General features: G+C 37.9%; 1 protein-coding gene across 1 annotated transcript in view; it reads left to right on the forward strand.

Moving 5' to 3' along the window:
* The window catches only part of ANK2 (ankyrin 2), a 412172-nt gene that overhangs the window by 251531 nt on the left and 145031 nt on the right, over nt 1-15610 (forward strand). Inside the window, 2 exon segments of the mRNA XM_027837420.1 lie at nt 7638-7736; nt 14279-14476. Of these exon segments, the coding sequence (XP_027693221.1) occupies nt 7638-7736; nt 14279-14476 (297 nt within the window).

The following is a 15610-nucleotide window of genomic DNA, read 5'->3' on the forward strand; positions in this document are numbered from 1 at the left end:
TATTATTTTAGTAATTTTTTCAAGAGTTTACTGAGTTTTTTCCCCATTTATTAATGACTTAGAATTCTTGAGGAAAAATCACTATTTAGTGACAATAATATTCTTGATAATAGTGATATTGTTGATACAGTGATAATATATATTCAAATAATATTCTTGATATAATGATAATAATATCACTATTTAGTGATAATAATATTCTTTAAAATACCATCTATATTTTAATCCTACCTCCACTCCTGGCATTACTATGTCAAGTATATGTACATTTTCTAATTCTTCTTTTACATGTTCAATAAAATCAGGTGCTGGGTCAGGAAAATAAAACGAGACTAAATTAATTGCTTTTGTATCTGAGGACTAGCCATTTAAAGACTTGGAGACAATTAAAATCCAATTAAGGAAATAAGTAAAAGATTAGCCTAGCAATATGTACCTTTACTGAATCTCCTGCATATTAATTTTAGTTAAACCCTGTATCAATCACCCAGAGGAATAATTGTCCCTCTTTAGAGGTAGAAGGAAGCAAAGAAGACAAGACGCTGTCAAATTGAAAAATGCTCATCTCTACAAAGAGCAAACACAGGAAGCCTGTCTTCTTGAATTGTCTTCCAACAGTCTCTTGTCTTAAGAGATCTCCAATACGGCTTTGTTTAGCACCCTTTTTAAAATCTGTACTTAAACAATTAGGAAAATGCATTAGGTAATTTTGTTTAGTAACATGTGCTACTGCCTCACATGTCAGGTAAAGTCAAGTCAACAACGTCCAGTGTGTCAAGGACTGTGCTAAATGCTAGAGAAACAAAGGAAAAGCAAAAAAAAAAAAAAAAAAAGTCCCTGCTCTCAAGGACTTCCCAGATTAATGGCGGAGACAATAGGCAAATAGCTAGGTACAAACAAGGGATAAATTGGAGTTAATTTCATAAAGTGCTTTATAGTCTACAAAACATTATATTTCATTATTGCATTTGATTGTCGTAACAAACCGGTGAAGTGGATTGTGCAGAATATTATTATCTCCATTTTGTAACTGGGGAAATAACCTTATTCCGCAAGTCAATTCAATCAGCTTTTAAGAGACATTTTGCAACTCATATCATGGTAGGTCCATTGGAATGCAGTTCTTAAATGTAGTGTTCTACAGGAGCCATATGGAAGTCCCTTTATCGACAAGAAAGCTAGGTAGAATCATAACCAGCCTTAAACATTTTTCATGCCCAGTTATCTCTTCATTCACACTTATGAAATGTACACATTTCATTCACAGTTGCTTGGTGAAGGACTTTGAAGTCTTAAGCAAGTACTTTCATTAGAAGTGTTTGTTTTTGGTTTTGGTTTTAGTGATGCACTTCTTTAAGGAAGACAGTGGCTCAGAACTCAGGTACCCCTTCTGTCTACACCTGTTCTGAAGTAAGTTGGCCTTCTGCCTGGTTGGCAAGACTAGCCTGGCTCTTTGTCTTCTCCAGAGGAATGACAAATTGCTTCTGCAGTTAGTTGGCCTTTCCTAGTCAGCAAATGGAAATTATGTGACCTCCGAAGTCAGGAGGCTTTCCCTAGCACCGGGCTGGCCCAAGAAGCCAGGGACATGTTTCACTCATACTTTCCTGCATCTGTCATAAAGACAATTGGTCTTCCCCTGCTAGAATCCTGCTGTCCGGTTAGTGAGAGCTCCTCATATCTAAGTAGGGCCACCGGAGCGTCCTACACACGCATCTTCCTCCTAGGCTACCATAGGGATGACCTGACTTCCTTTTAACTATTGCTCTGAGAACCACAATCAAATAAATACTACTGTTTTTCCTGAGCAGGGCATGTCGGTCAACTGGCCTGTGCCTCCTCTCCTCCCTCCTCACCCTTCTCTCTCTTTTCTCCTCCTTCCCTTCTTCCTCGTCTCTTCTCATCTTTCATATGATTCAATACTGTTTCTTTTGAGCTTAAGTGACAGAAAATTTAGATTGAAATTCCAAGCACATTTGTAGAAGTAATCTACCTATCTCTTAGGTGCTTAATAGCATCTGCTGCTAGGGCAGCTCGGTGGTGCAGTGGTTAGAGCACCAGCCCTGAAGTCAGGAGAATCTGAGTTCAAATCCAGCCTTAGACTAACTTGACACTAGCTGTGTGACCCTGGGCAAGTTGCTTAATCCCATTTGCCTAAAAATAAAAAAAAAATAACATCTGCTCCCTTTGTTTCCTTTAGATTTATTTTGTTTTGTTTTTAATCCCTAACTTCTCCATTTTGCATCATGTACAATTTTGAGTAATTCAAATTCTTTTAGAAGATGATGGAGATAAAACCAATAAGTACGTATGATAATACCATAATCCTTTTGACCTGCTTATAATTTATTGGAAATTTGCCTCATTGGTGCTATTGTGATGTATTCTTTACTAGTCTGAAGATGGAAGAAATAGGTGCCAAAGAGATTTGAAAGCATAAATGAAGATTTTCTACTACAAGATAATTGTAGTTAGGAAGCCAGAAAAGCATCTGGGGCCATCACTTTCTACCTAGTAGTAAATTATGTGTAAGGAATTAATTTTTTCTTCATCGTTTTATTTTCTCCTATGAAGCAAGTCCCTGGAAAATTATGAATTGGATAATAAGATATTTCCAAGAAAGTATCGACAAGTTATGAGAGAATGAAAGCGTCATGGAGAGAAGGGTGAGAGATAAAAAGGATAGCATAGGAGGAACTGGTTGGTCGGTTAGTTATCGTCCTTCCTAAAGAGGACGAAAAATGACATTACTATGTTGAGGTCAAGGTACAGTGTCCGACTGTGGCTGATCAGACCAAGATGAGCTCAGAAAGCTCAACCATAGGTCAGTTGAGGAGGAAGTAAGGAGACAATGAAGGTTGTAAGAAAGTGACAGGATTATGTCTACTAAGGTGAGGAGGTCCCTTGAGCCGAGGTAATCATTGTTGTCTGTCCCTTTAAGAGACACGTGCAGGTCTGACCCAATTCTAAGTAAACAGTGAGATTGTCCAGGACTGTAATCACAAGAAGGAAATGATGCTCAGAAGCCCAGGGCTACTCAGGTCCTTTGTCTTTTCATTTTCTGTCACACTCTGAGATTCTAGGGGAACCCAAGGATAGCTTTCTTTAAAACACCTTGGCAGGACCTTTATGGCTACAGTCTGATCTGTGATTTGATTAAAAAGCACTCAGAATTGATCCAAAGGGAACATGATATGCTAGCTTGAACCTGATACCACAGTTCGCCCGTGTCCTCCTTTAAAGGGCAAGTAAGTTAAATGATAGAAGCAAAGGTCATAATGGCAGATAAACCCCTTGAAAATAAGGATTGCCTCATTTTTATCTGTGCTCAGTGTCTGGAAGAGCACTTGGCCACGTATGCAGCAGATGCTGAACAAATGCTCAAATAATTGATTGTCTCTTATTGTTGCCATGGGATCATGGTGAGCTCCAAAATGATGTTACTGTTATGACCCTTCCTTTGTAATTGTTGATTATAATGATAACTCTCTGAAAGTGGTTCCCAACATTTGATATCTCAGGCAGGACCTTTTTATACTCTTAAAAATCAAGGAGGACTCCCCAATCCCCTCCCCCCAAGAACTTTCGTATATATGAGTTATATGAATTGAAATTTACTGTGCTAGAAATTAAAATGAATTAGTATAATTATGAAAATAGTTTTGACCTCGAGGACTCCCTGAAAGGGTCCCTCAAGGGTTGCTAACCACCCTTGGACAACCAATGCTTATGACACTTACATCTGCGTTACCATTGAAATTACTTTGCTAAGTATCCATAGAAAATCTTCTTACAGTCCTCTTTCCTATAAACTTCAAAAAGTATTTGGTATCAGCATGGCGCACAGAGAGTTATGGATTTGAAGTCAGAAAAGCTGAATTTTAAACTTGGCAACTGTATTATTTAGTATGTATGTGATTTGGGGCTTTAATTCAAAGTTAATTAAATTTGGGCTTTCATTTCCTTATCTATAAACTGAAGTTTTATTAGATGACATCTAAGCTCCCTTTTAGCTTTAAATTTATAATTTTAATAACAATGGTAATGATGATAGCTAGCATTATCTAGATAGCAGAGTGAATAGAGTTCCAGGCTTAGAGTCAGGAAGAGTCCATCTCTGAGAGTTCAAATCTGGCCTTAGACACTTCCTAGCTGTGTGACTCTAGGCAAGTCACTTAACCCAGTTTTCCTCAGTTTCCTCATCTGTAAAATGAGCCGGAGAAGGAAATGGCAAACTGTTCCAATATTTTTGCCAAGAACACCCCAAAATGAAGTCACAAATACTTGGACATGACTGAAAAATGACTGAATAACAACAAAAGCATTTATACAATGTCTACTACGTGCCAGGCACTGTGCTAAGCACTTTACAAACATCTCATTTAATCCTCACAACAGCCCTGAGAGATAGGTACTATTATTACTCCATTTTACAGTTGAGGAAACTGAGACAGACAGGTTAAATGACTTGTTAAATCATATAGCTAGTAAATATTTCAGATAGGATTTGAACTCAGCTCTTCCTGCCTTTAGACCCAGCATACTGTGCCACCTAGCTGTCATTATCATTATCAACAATTTTTTGAAATGCCTATTTTGAATAAAAATCCTCACCATGCCTGTGCCTTAAACCCAATTAAAAATTTGTTTTGGGGTATTTTCTATCTGAAACGGATTTAAAGAATCAGAGAGCAGCAAAGTCATATTATTGTATTTCTAACAACTGCATGTGTAGCTGTTGCAAAACTAAATTATGTTAACATTTCAGTATGTGTGGATAAATTTTATTTGTGTGATAAGATTTGCTAGAGTATAAAAGAGATTAGGAAAAAAATATTAAAAACCATTTTAAAAAATTCGACAGGTTTGTCTAATTCCTTTTAGAATGTGAGCTCTTGAGCATAAAGACTGTATTTTTGCTTTTTGTGCATTTCCTGTGCTCAGCGCAAAATAATCATTTAGTAAGTACTGGTTGACTGGATGTATAGGGTCATTCTATTAGCTGTGAAGTCCAACTTTTAGAGAGAAAGAAACTGAGGTCCAGAGAGGTTGAGGTCACATGAGTAATATGTGACAAATAAAAAAAAAAAAAAAACTAACATGAATGGTTGATACTTTAGGAAACATATAGAGCATCCAAAGCAAATATTATTATATATAAAAGAGAAGATACAGATAGAAGAGGACAGAGCTTTGCAGGACAGAGCTTTACAGGACAGTCACCGTCATCCAAAGGTCAATGAAGAATAGTCAGATGAGACAGGAGGAGATCCAGGAAAGAACAATATCGCAAGTGCTAAGAGAAGACAGATTATATATAGAATGAAAGGGGGGTCATTGGTGTCTAAAGCTGCAGAGAGGTTAAAAAAAAAAAGATGAAAACTAAGAAAAGGCCATGGGAATTACTAATTAAGTGATTACTGGTAACCTTGGAGAAGAGAGAACAGTTTCGGGAAAGCAGTGGAGTGACAGATCCAGTTACAAGGGATTGAGGAGTGAGTGAGAGGTGGGAGGAATTGGAGGGATCAAGTGTAGATGATTTTTTTTTCTGCTAGCTTGTCTATGGAAGGGGAAAAAGATGAAATACGAACTCAGAGGGTTAATAATATTAATAATAACTAAATGTATATCTGGCTTTAAGGTTTGGAAAGCACATTATGTATAGACAGAGAATGCCAAATGATTGGTTTGGGAGTTCACAGGAACAAAAGTTCACTGCGGGTAGATAACCTAGCTATCATTTTCATAGCACTTTAAGGTTTTCAAAGCACTTTACAAGTGTTATCATATGAGATGAGTTCTGTAAAGCACTTAGCACAGTGTCTCTCACATAGTAGGCATTTAATTAAATGGTTGGTCCTTTTCCCCCTTATCTTCTTTGACCCTCAGAATAACCCTGTGGGAATCATATGAGGAAACTGAGGCTAGAAGACCTTAAATGAATTTCCCCCAGGGTTCTACTGAGGCAGGATTTATACTCAGGATTTCCTCCCTCTCAGCCCAGGACTCGATCTATTGCACCCTCTAGCTGCCTCATATAATTAGGGAAGATTTCCCAGAGAAAGACTTCAGATGGATCTTGAAGAGTGGATGGAACTCAGTTAGGGACAAGAGAGCCATCTCTAACTTCTGTGTCTCCATCCATTGAATTATATGAACACAACGGCATAGATGGTCATGCTCAAGGATTCAGAAGGGAGTGAGTAGGACTGGTTGGCTAAAAGAGAGAAGCAGAAAATAAGTCTGGAAAAAAGATAAGTTGGAGATATGTTCTAGAAGATGCCTGTTCTTCAGATTGATGCCAATCTGAAGAGTGTGTATTCTGTAGTCAGTAGGGAGCCTTTCATGATTTTGGAGTGGGGCAATGACCTGATGGAAGAGGGTAAGGAAAAGAGATGGTAGAAAACTGTCCTTAGAGGTCCAGGTAAGTTGCTTATTTATATATGTCATATATTAAATTGGATCCTTCTCAGCTAGTTAAACCTATAAGGATGAGCATCATGTTATAAACTAGTTGTTTTTTGTTCAAAAATTGCTTTCCTCTCCAAAGAAAGAATTTTCCCTTTGAATGTTTCAGTGCCAGGTGAGTGCTTGCTTGTTCAGAATTTACAAGAAAGCCCAAACATATTCACACTTTAATGTATGAGAATTTATTTCTGTTGTCTTTTATTATTGCTATTTTATCCCTTCTCATTCCTTTTTTATTCCCTACTTTATTCCTTACTACCCTAGGTCCCGGGAAAAGTACAAGGAATAGTAACTATTTTATTAACGTATTTTTTGAGTATTATTAGACTTTCTATGCATGAGCAGATTTAACAAGACATTTTTTAAAAATTATTTTTTGCTTTTTGGTAAGGCAATCGGTGTTAAGTGACTTGCCCAGAGTCACACAACTAGTAAATGTCAAGTGTCTGAGGTCAGATTTGAACTCAGGTCCTCCTGACTCCAAGGCCAGAACTCTATCCACTGTGCCACCTACCTGCCCCTAAGGCATTTTTCGTTAACAAAAATACTACAAAGGGAGGCTGCCAGAACAGCAGATTTAATGGGAAGGGGCTGATCTTTTGTTCAAGTCTCTTCTGTCTCAGCAAGGAGGGGCCTTTTAAGTTTGCTCAGTTCTAAGAGTATTCTGATTTGAACACAGCCCCCATTCGCTCTGCCACACTTTTCCCTTTTAAGACATTTTTTGTACTATATCTTCCGATATAACTGTCCCGTATTTTCATCTGACAACTGCAAACCAAGCAGAAGAAGGATAATTTGTCAGAAAATGCTTTAGGTTATTGCTGAGTTAAGCACTACGGCAGGGAATTCCCAAAGCAAGCAGAGAAACAGGAGGAAAAAGAGGAAGGAGAGAAGAGAGACAAGATGTGTGTTTCCATGAGAGCACACACCTTCCTTTTTGACCTTTCAGAATCAATAGCTGGCTGACCAGTCATCAAATTTCATCTATCAAGTTATCTTGGTGGGGAAAGGTGGGGAGGTGAATATTTTCTTTCCCCTTCTCAGAAGGACAATTTTTGATTTCTTGATTGAACAAGGTGGAATTATGGACATCTCTTGACTTGGTAACATTGGTAAGAAAAGAAAAGAAAAAGATACGCCCCACTGACGCCATCTTTTAATTCTCTTCTCAGGATGGGCTCACCCCACTTCATTGTGCAGCAAGGAGTGGGCACGACCAGGTGGTAGAACTTCTTCTAGAAAGAGGAGCCCCCTTGCTGGCAAGGACCAAGGTGAGAGGCTCCAGGGAAGACAAAGCCCTTGGACAATCATTAAACTGCCTTCTGATCATCGCTTCCATTCACACCATAGCAAAAACTGTTGTGGTAATTCATTACTCAGGTTTCACAATTTGTTTAAGTCAATTTATTGGACATTTTTCTTCCTCTGATTTATGTGTGTGTGTGTGTTTTGTTTTGTTTTGTTTTGGAGATTGGATCTCCATATGTCACCTAAGCTAGAAGTATAACAGCCACTCATGGGCCTTATCCCAATATTATCGATCATCCTGGAAGCTTTCGTCGGCTCTGTTTTTCCAAACTGGACTAGTTAGTCCCTTCTTAGACTCCCTGGTAACCCCCTACTCCAGTAGCTTACCGTATTATTGGTGCTGAACTTAGCGCAAGACGCCACATTGGCTTTAGCTTGACTTCAGCTCAAATTCCTGAACTCAAGCAATCTATCAGCCTCAACCTTCCCAGAAGCAGGGTTCCAGGCATGAAACCCAGCAGTAGTTGGTTTTTTTTTTTTAATGAAATTTTCCTATTGTTTTAAAACTTAAAATATCTGCATTTATATTCATGCACATTTCTATACTTCAGTGCTGTAGCCTCTGTTTATAGACAAGGTTAGGGACTAGGCCACTGATTTTCTTCCTTCCTTCCCTCCTTCTTTTCTTCCCTCCTTTTCTTCCCTTTTTCTTTTTCCTTTCTTCTTTCCCTGCTTCCTTCCTCCCTCTCTTCGTCCTTCTTTCTTTCCTTCCTTCCTTCCTAGCTTCACTTTTTCAGAAAGACATTTATGTTCATTTATATTCTATATTTTGAAACAAATTATGTTCATCTATATGTTCATCTATATAACAATAGCTTTAAAAATCCCTTCTACTTACAACACTTTATGATTCTATGTCACAAAGTCCCATAAAGACTTTTACACAATGTTCTGACAGGGATTATATGCTTGCTTTCATGTTATATCCTTTGTGTTTATGACATGATTGATTCAATTTTTTTTTAAAACTTAAAAATCATAGGGAACAACTAATATTTAGAAAGGCCAATAAGGTCTTATTAGCTTGTTTGCTTTTATTTGTTTTTGAAACAGCAAGTAAGCATTAAACAGCTGAATCTGACCCTTGTTACACTATTTGTTTAAGGATTTCTTGGGTTTTAAGGGTTTTTATGGGAAAGTTTTTAATCTGACAACTGAAGATGTAATCATTGATGGTGACTCAGAGACATATTTTTTTCCCTTAAAAAATTTTCTCGAGGCTTCATGTCTTCCTTCCTTTTTCACTTTGCCTTCCCTACATGCTCTATTCTGAATTGTATGATACTGCAAAATGAGTCTCCGAAGGTAGATTAATAGCAGCAGAGCAACGCTTCATCCCCTGGATGGTACAGAGAATTGCCCACAATAGTGCTGTGAGACTGTATTTGGGTAGAGATGAGATTAAAAAGCCCCTTTTTATGTGGCCTGCCTACAGTGAACTTTTGGCCTGAGTTCAGTGATGGAAGTGAAGTAAATGGCGTCAAGTGAGGATAATATCTGTGGCACAGTGACTTTTGTCTGTCTCACGACTAGGTCGTACTGTGGGAGAAACATATTTCAAATGAGTAGTATTACACTACATTGATAAAAACCAGATATTTAATTGTTTCTGGTGGTTGATCTTTAAAAAAAAATTTTTGGATTATATTACAAAGCCTAAACATATGCATAAACACATATATGCATAATTGTATATATATGTGTGTGTGTGTGTATAGATATAGATATACACATGTGTGCAAATGCACATACATTTTTTTTTCATTGTATGACCTCCAAGATGGCTGGATATTTCAAATGTCTTTAGCTTGCAGAAAAGTTTTAGTCTCCTTGCACATTTTAAGGAAAAAATTGTGGCATAAATCCAACTAATTGACATTTTAAAAATAGAAATATAGGAGTGTTTGCAGAGCAAGAAACAATCGTTAGGGCAACTTGGCTCAGTGTCAAGTGTAAGTGCTCTATCCCTTGGGCCACGTAGCTGTTTCCATAAGTCACAAGTGATCACAAACTTATTTCATACATTTCCTCCTCCTTCCTTCTGAACTAGTTCTACCACTAAGGCAGCTAAATGGTGAATAGAGCACTGGACTTGGAGTCAAGAAAACCTGAGTTCAAATATGACTTCTGACACTCACTGTGTGACCTTGGAAAAGCCACTTACCTTCTGTTTGCTTCAGTTTCCTCAACTGTAAAATGGAGATAATAACAGCACCTACCTCTCAAGATTGTTGGGAGCATCAAATGAGATAATTGTAAAGTGCTTAGCACAGTGCCTGGCACATAGTAGGCTCTATATAAATGCTCATTTCCTCCTTCCCTTCCCTCCCTCCTAATTGGCCTTGGCTGAGACATTTACTAGTGAAAGAGAGGGGAAAACAAGAAGCCAACCCAAGTATATATTTTAAGAATTCTCATATTTTAATTGACTACTTAATTTGAAACATTTGGGTTAGAAAAACAATCCATGCATTTAAAGCACATGTGGAATTAATTTGCTTTTATTTTTTTCTTATTTAATATTTTTATTTTTCCCAATTACATGTAAAAACAATTTTAACATTCTTTTTTAATTTTTTTTTCAAATTTTGAATTCCAAATTCTCTCCCTGCCCCCCTTCCCCTCTCCTTGAGAAGGTAAGCAGTTTGATATAGGTTATGCATGTATAGTCATGCAAAACATTTCTATGTAAGTCATTCTGTGAAAGAAAACACAGACAAAAAAACCCCAAGAAAAATAATAAAGAAAACATATCTTGATCTGCATTGAGGTTCTACTAGTTCTTTCTCTGGAGATGGACAGCACCTGTCATCGTAAGTCCTACAGAATTGTCTTGGATCATTGTATTGTTGAGAAGAGCTAAGTTATTCATAATAGATCATCATACAATATTACTGTTACTATGTACAATGTTCTGGTTTTGCTCATTTCACTTTGCATCAGTTCATGTGTTTCCAGGTTTTGCTGAGAGCATCTTGCTCATCATGTCTTAAAGCACAGTAGTATTCCATTACAACCACATACAACTACTCGGTCAGCCATTTCCCAGCTGATGGACATCCCCTCAATTTCCAATTCTTTGCCACCACTAAAAGAGCTGCTATAAATATTTTTGTACATAGAAGTCCGTTTTCTTTTTTGTTTTTCACCTCTTTGGGATACAGACCTAGTAGCGGTATTGCTTGGTCAAAGGGTATGCACAGTTTTATAGACCTTTGGACATAGTTCCAAACTGCTCTCCAGAATGGTTGAATCAGTATATACTTTCACCAATAGTATTTTGGTGTTTTAATTTCCCCATTTTGTGGATCCAGGCTGTTTGAATGGAAGTTGAAAGGACTTGTATGGATGGTGAATAAGATACTAGTATATAGCAAGGCGCTGTTTTTGTTGAACTCCATAAGTATAAGCAAGGGTGCATCAATACAAAATTCCCATTTGATTGAATAAAAAACTCTTTTCACCATATTGGAGAAGCAATGAGAGGCATGGTAATAGTCTTAAGAGTCAGGAGAGACCTGGATTTGACTTCAGTTAAATGGATCACAAACACTCTAACATATGTAACCAGAAAAAGGGGTGGGAGAGGAGGGGAGAAGAACAATACCTATACTAACCTCATATGTTTGTTGTTAGGATAATGACATTCCATCTCCGCAATCTACCACCTGCCATACTCACCTCAATCTCTTGAAACATTTTGGTTCCTTAAAGATTGAGCTCAGGTACTACCTCCAAAATGAGGCTTTTCATGATTACTGCCTCAATTGTAGATCTGTCATCCATGACAAAAGTGACTTACTATCTGTACAGGTCATTTCAAATTGGAGACCCCAAATGAACCCACAAAATCATAACATAAGCTTCCACCCTTGTCTTTACTTTCACTTGTTTAATCATTCAGTCATGTTGGATTCTCTGTGACCCCATAGACCATACTGTTCATGAGATTTTCTTGGCAAAGATACTAGAGTGGTTTGCCATTTCCTTCTCCAGTGGATTAAACAAACAAAAGTTAAATGACTTGCCCGTAGTCACCTAGCTAGTAAGTATCTGATGGTGGATATGAACTCAGGTCTTTCTGACTCCTGACCCAGGGCTATGTCTACTGAGTTGCCTTGCTACCTCCTCAGGTTACTTTCATTAATCAGGAGTAATTCAAAGCAAATCCAATTAATGAAGGAATCCCTTAAGATAAGTTTTAGCAATAGAATGGTTTTTCCCATAAAGCTAGGATACGCTGTCTTACAAATACACCGTCAAGTGCTAAGAGTGGACACACCTAATGAATGTGCTTGAAAAGTCACATGCATAGGAAGCATGTTAGCATGGTACATACGTGGAGGGCTGTATGTTCGTAGGGAACACTCATGCATAGGCAGCACATGTAGCTAGGGCACATGTACCAATGTACCAATTGGCTTTCGACTGCTCTACCTTTTAAGCCGTGGAAGGTAGATACCTTCATGATGGTATAAGCTATTCCTGGCACCTTATTGTTGTGCAGTTGTTTCAGTCACGTCCAACTCTTCATGACCCCATTTGGGATTTTCTTGGCAAAGATACTGGAGTGGTTTGCCATTCCCTTCTCCAACTCCTTTTACAGATGAGGAAACTAAGGCAAACACGGTTAAGTGCCTTTCTGAGGGTCACAAAACTACTAAGTGTCTGAGGCCAGATTAGAACTCATGAAGATGAGTCTTTGATTCCAAGCCAAGTGCTCTATCCACCGCACCACCTAGCTGCCCTATACTGGCACCTTATACAGATAGAATTTCTGTTTTGTTTTGTTTTGCTTTCTTACAGGGTAAATCCTCTTATGCATTGGCTATCAAACTAGGAGTTTATTCAGCAGTTATTATCCTAGGTGACCATATTTACGTTGATTATTAAAGGGACAATATACTTGGGCCTCCAGTACATGGATGACGTGTTCAGATAAATTTTTATTTTCTTAAGACCTCTTAAGTTCATATGTACATGCATATTTACTACAAGCCGTGAGTTGGCATAATGGACAGAGCACTGAACCTAGAGTCAAGAAGATCTTAGTTCAAATGTGGCCTCAGATACTTATTAGCTGTGTGACCCTGGGCAAGTCACTTAACCTCTGCTTCAGTTTCTCCATCTGTAAAATGGGGATAGTAACCTCCCAGGGTTGTTGTGAAGATCAAATGAGATAATATTTGTAAAGTGCTTAGCACAGTACCTGGCAGATACTATGCACACAATAAACACTAGTTATTATTATTATTTACTAAAGACATCTACCTCAGTGGAAGGAAGTTTCCATACCACTGAACTCACAGAAGTACTAAAATTTACTTTATACGCACATTCACACACATACACACACACACACACACACACACACACACACACACACACACATACACATTAAGAAACTAATTTATCAGTGTGTGAATTCCTGGTGTAGAATAAGCTTCAGCAGGGCAGATTGCAACCCATCCAGAACATATATCTCAGAGAATTCAGAGTCATTGTGGTGAAGTAGAAGGAACGATGGATTTGGAATGAGATAACCTCAAGTTAAATCTCAGCTGTGCCACTTAGCTCCTTTGTGATCCTAACATTCAAGTCACCTCTCTGGTCCTTGGCTTCCGTATTTTAAAATGATGCAGGGGGAAGAGAAAATGTTAGACTAAATTACCCTTGAGGTCTCATCTACCTCTATATTTGCTTGAATTTCAGAGAGGTTAAGCGACTAATCTATGCCGGGGACTTTGTAAGTGCCAGACTTGGAGTTTGAACCCAGAACTTTTTGACCCTAAGTCAAGCACTGTCCACTATTAACACTTCTCATAGATTTTGGTTTTGGCACCAAAAAATGAGACAGACATTGGGAATTGAAAGCATAGAGGGGAAGAGCTTAGAAATCCTCCTATTTCCCCATTTTACAGATGAGGAATCTGAAGGGCAAAGAGTATAAGTCACTTGTTCAACACACCCTATCTGATATGTAGGATATGTCTAAATGTACAGAAATGATCAACCCTCCACCTTAGTGCTGATTATGCCCTACTCTCTTTGAGTCAAAAGCTAGCCATTTAGTATTGTTCTGAAGTGCCCAACTTCTGTTGTCTAATAGTGCATACTCAGCTAATTTGTGGACTTACGGGACTGAAGAGTTGAAAGAGACCTTAAGAATCATCTAGTTATCTTGACTGACCCCAAAGTATAGAGACACAAAGTGTTTCTCTTGAATTAATGAAAGTGCCAGAACTAGCCAAGTATCCTGACTTTCAGTAAAGAGTAATACTTACTTAGGAAAGTAGAATTTCTGGACAATGTCAAGTTTCTTAGCCCAAGAAATACTTAGGTAAATTTTCAGGACACTAAAAGTTGTATTGTGCATTGTAAAGCTAAGCATAAATTCTTCAGGCTACTGTGGATTTCTATACTAATATACCAATAACCAAAGTTAACAAGAGAAAAATTCACGGACTGCGTACTTACTGGATTTTTTGTTTGTGTCGTTGCTTAGAATGGACTGTCTCCACTTCACATGGCTGCACAAGGGGACCATGTTGAATGTGTGAAACACCTGCTACAGCATAAGGCCCCTGTGGATGACGTTACCCTGGATTACCTGACCGCTCTCCATGTTGCTGCACACTGTGGCCACTACCGTGTGACCAAACTTCTCCTGGACAAGAGAGCCAATCCTAACGCCAGAGCCTTGGTAAACCTGGCCCACTCTACCTCAATGAAACAAAAAAGGGAGTTATCAAGCCAGTGTTTATTGATTGACTATGCAAACAAAAATAGGGAATGGTCTGGGGACAAAGTCATTCCTACCCTACCTATCACACATCATACTCTTGCTTCATTCATGCTTTCCTATTTTGCTACTTTCTGATGGTAAAACAGCATGGATTTCAGAGGGCACCAAGGTAACATTTCTGAAGTCCATCAGTTGCGAACATGCTGATGTCAATCCTTTGAGGTCAACAGGAACTTCAAGGGAAAATTAAAATCTTAGAAGGCAGAATTCAACTATTTCAATTTTTCAGGTGCTTAGGGGGTAGGCCCACTGAATATAGGATATTTTTGGGAGTTAGTTAAAAAAAAAAAAGAAAAGAAAAGGTTAAACATTGATGAATTCAGGGAGTACTTTCTAAATTAAAAGGAAAATATCAGTTCTTTATTTTCATTCCTGTCTGAAGCTTTGTTGAAAGTACAGTTTCATTGGGTAATCCATCCTGGAGATGTTTATTAAAATCAATACAGGGTGGCTCAAAAGTCTTAGTGCAGTTTTTAAGCTGTCCGAGTTTTTAAACTCTTAAAGCTCAAAATTGCACTAAAACTTTGGGGATTACATATGACTGTCTATAGTTCAGTTGACCAGTCACTTTATTTTATGAATAAGATAGGGCAAGAAACAACCCTGTGAATAATAACTGAGATTTTCTTTCTGGACAAATTGATTCAAGAGGGGGTGGGGAATTGCTGTCTCTCTTCTAATAGTAAGCATTTTTATTTAATTTCCAATTCTTAGAATACGGACAGATTGAAAAGGAAAGTTGGGAAGAGCTGCCACTACAACTATTCCTATGTTTTCTAAGGCTTATCATTTAACCAATTCCCCTTGCTTTACTCATAGTCAAACACTAGCTAGCCTAACAATATCTATTGAAAGGACCTGGCATATTTCTAATACATTTATGCTTCATGTTTGCTAATTCCCAAACTAATAGGAAATTCATCTTTTTCACTTGTTAACACAATTCCAAATAGCTTATCACATTTCTATGCAAAACCAAGGTCACTGGCCATAAAATTAAAATTTTCTTGTTTAGAATCCTGCAATGAAATT

Source organism: Vombatus ursinus, unplaced genomic scaffold, assembly GCF_900497805.2.
Source record: "Vombatus ursinus unplaced genomic scaffold, bare-nosed wombat genome assembly UNPS02014821.1, whole genome shotgun sequence".
Lineage (NCBI taxonomy): Eukaryota > Metazoa > Chordata > Mammalia > Diprotodontia > Vombatidae > Vombatus > Vombatus ursinus.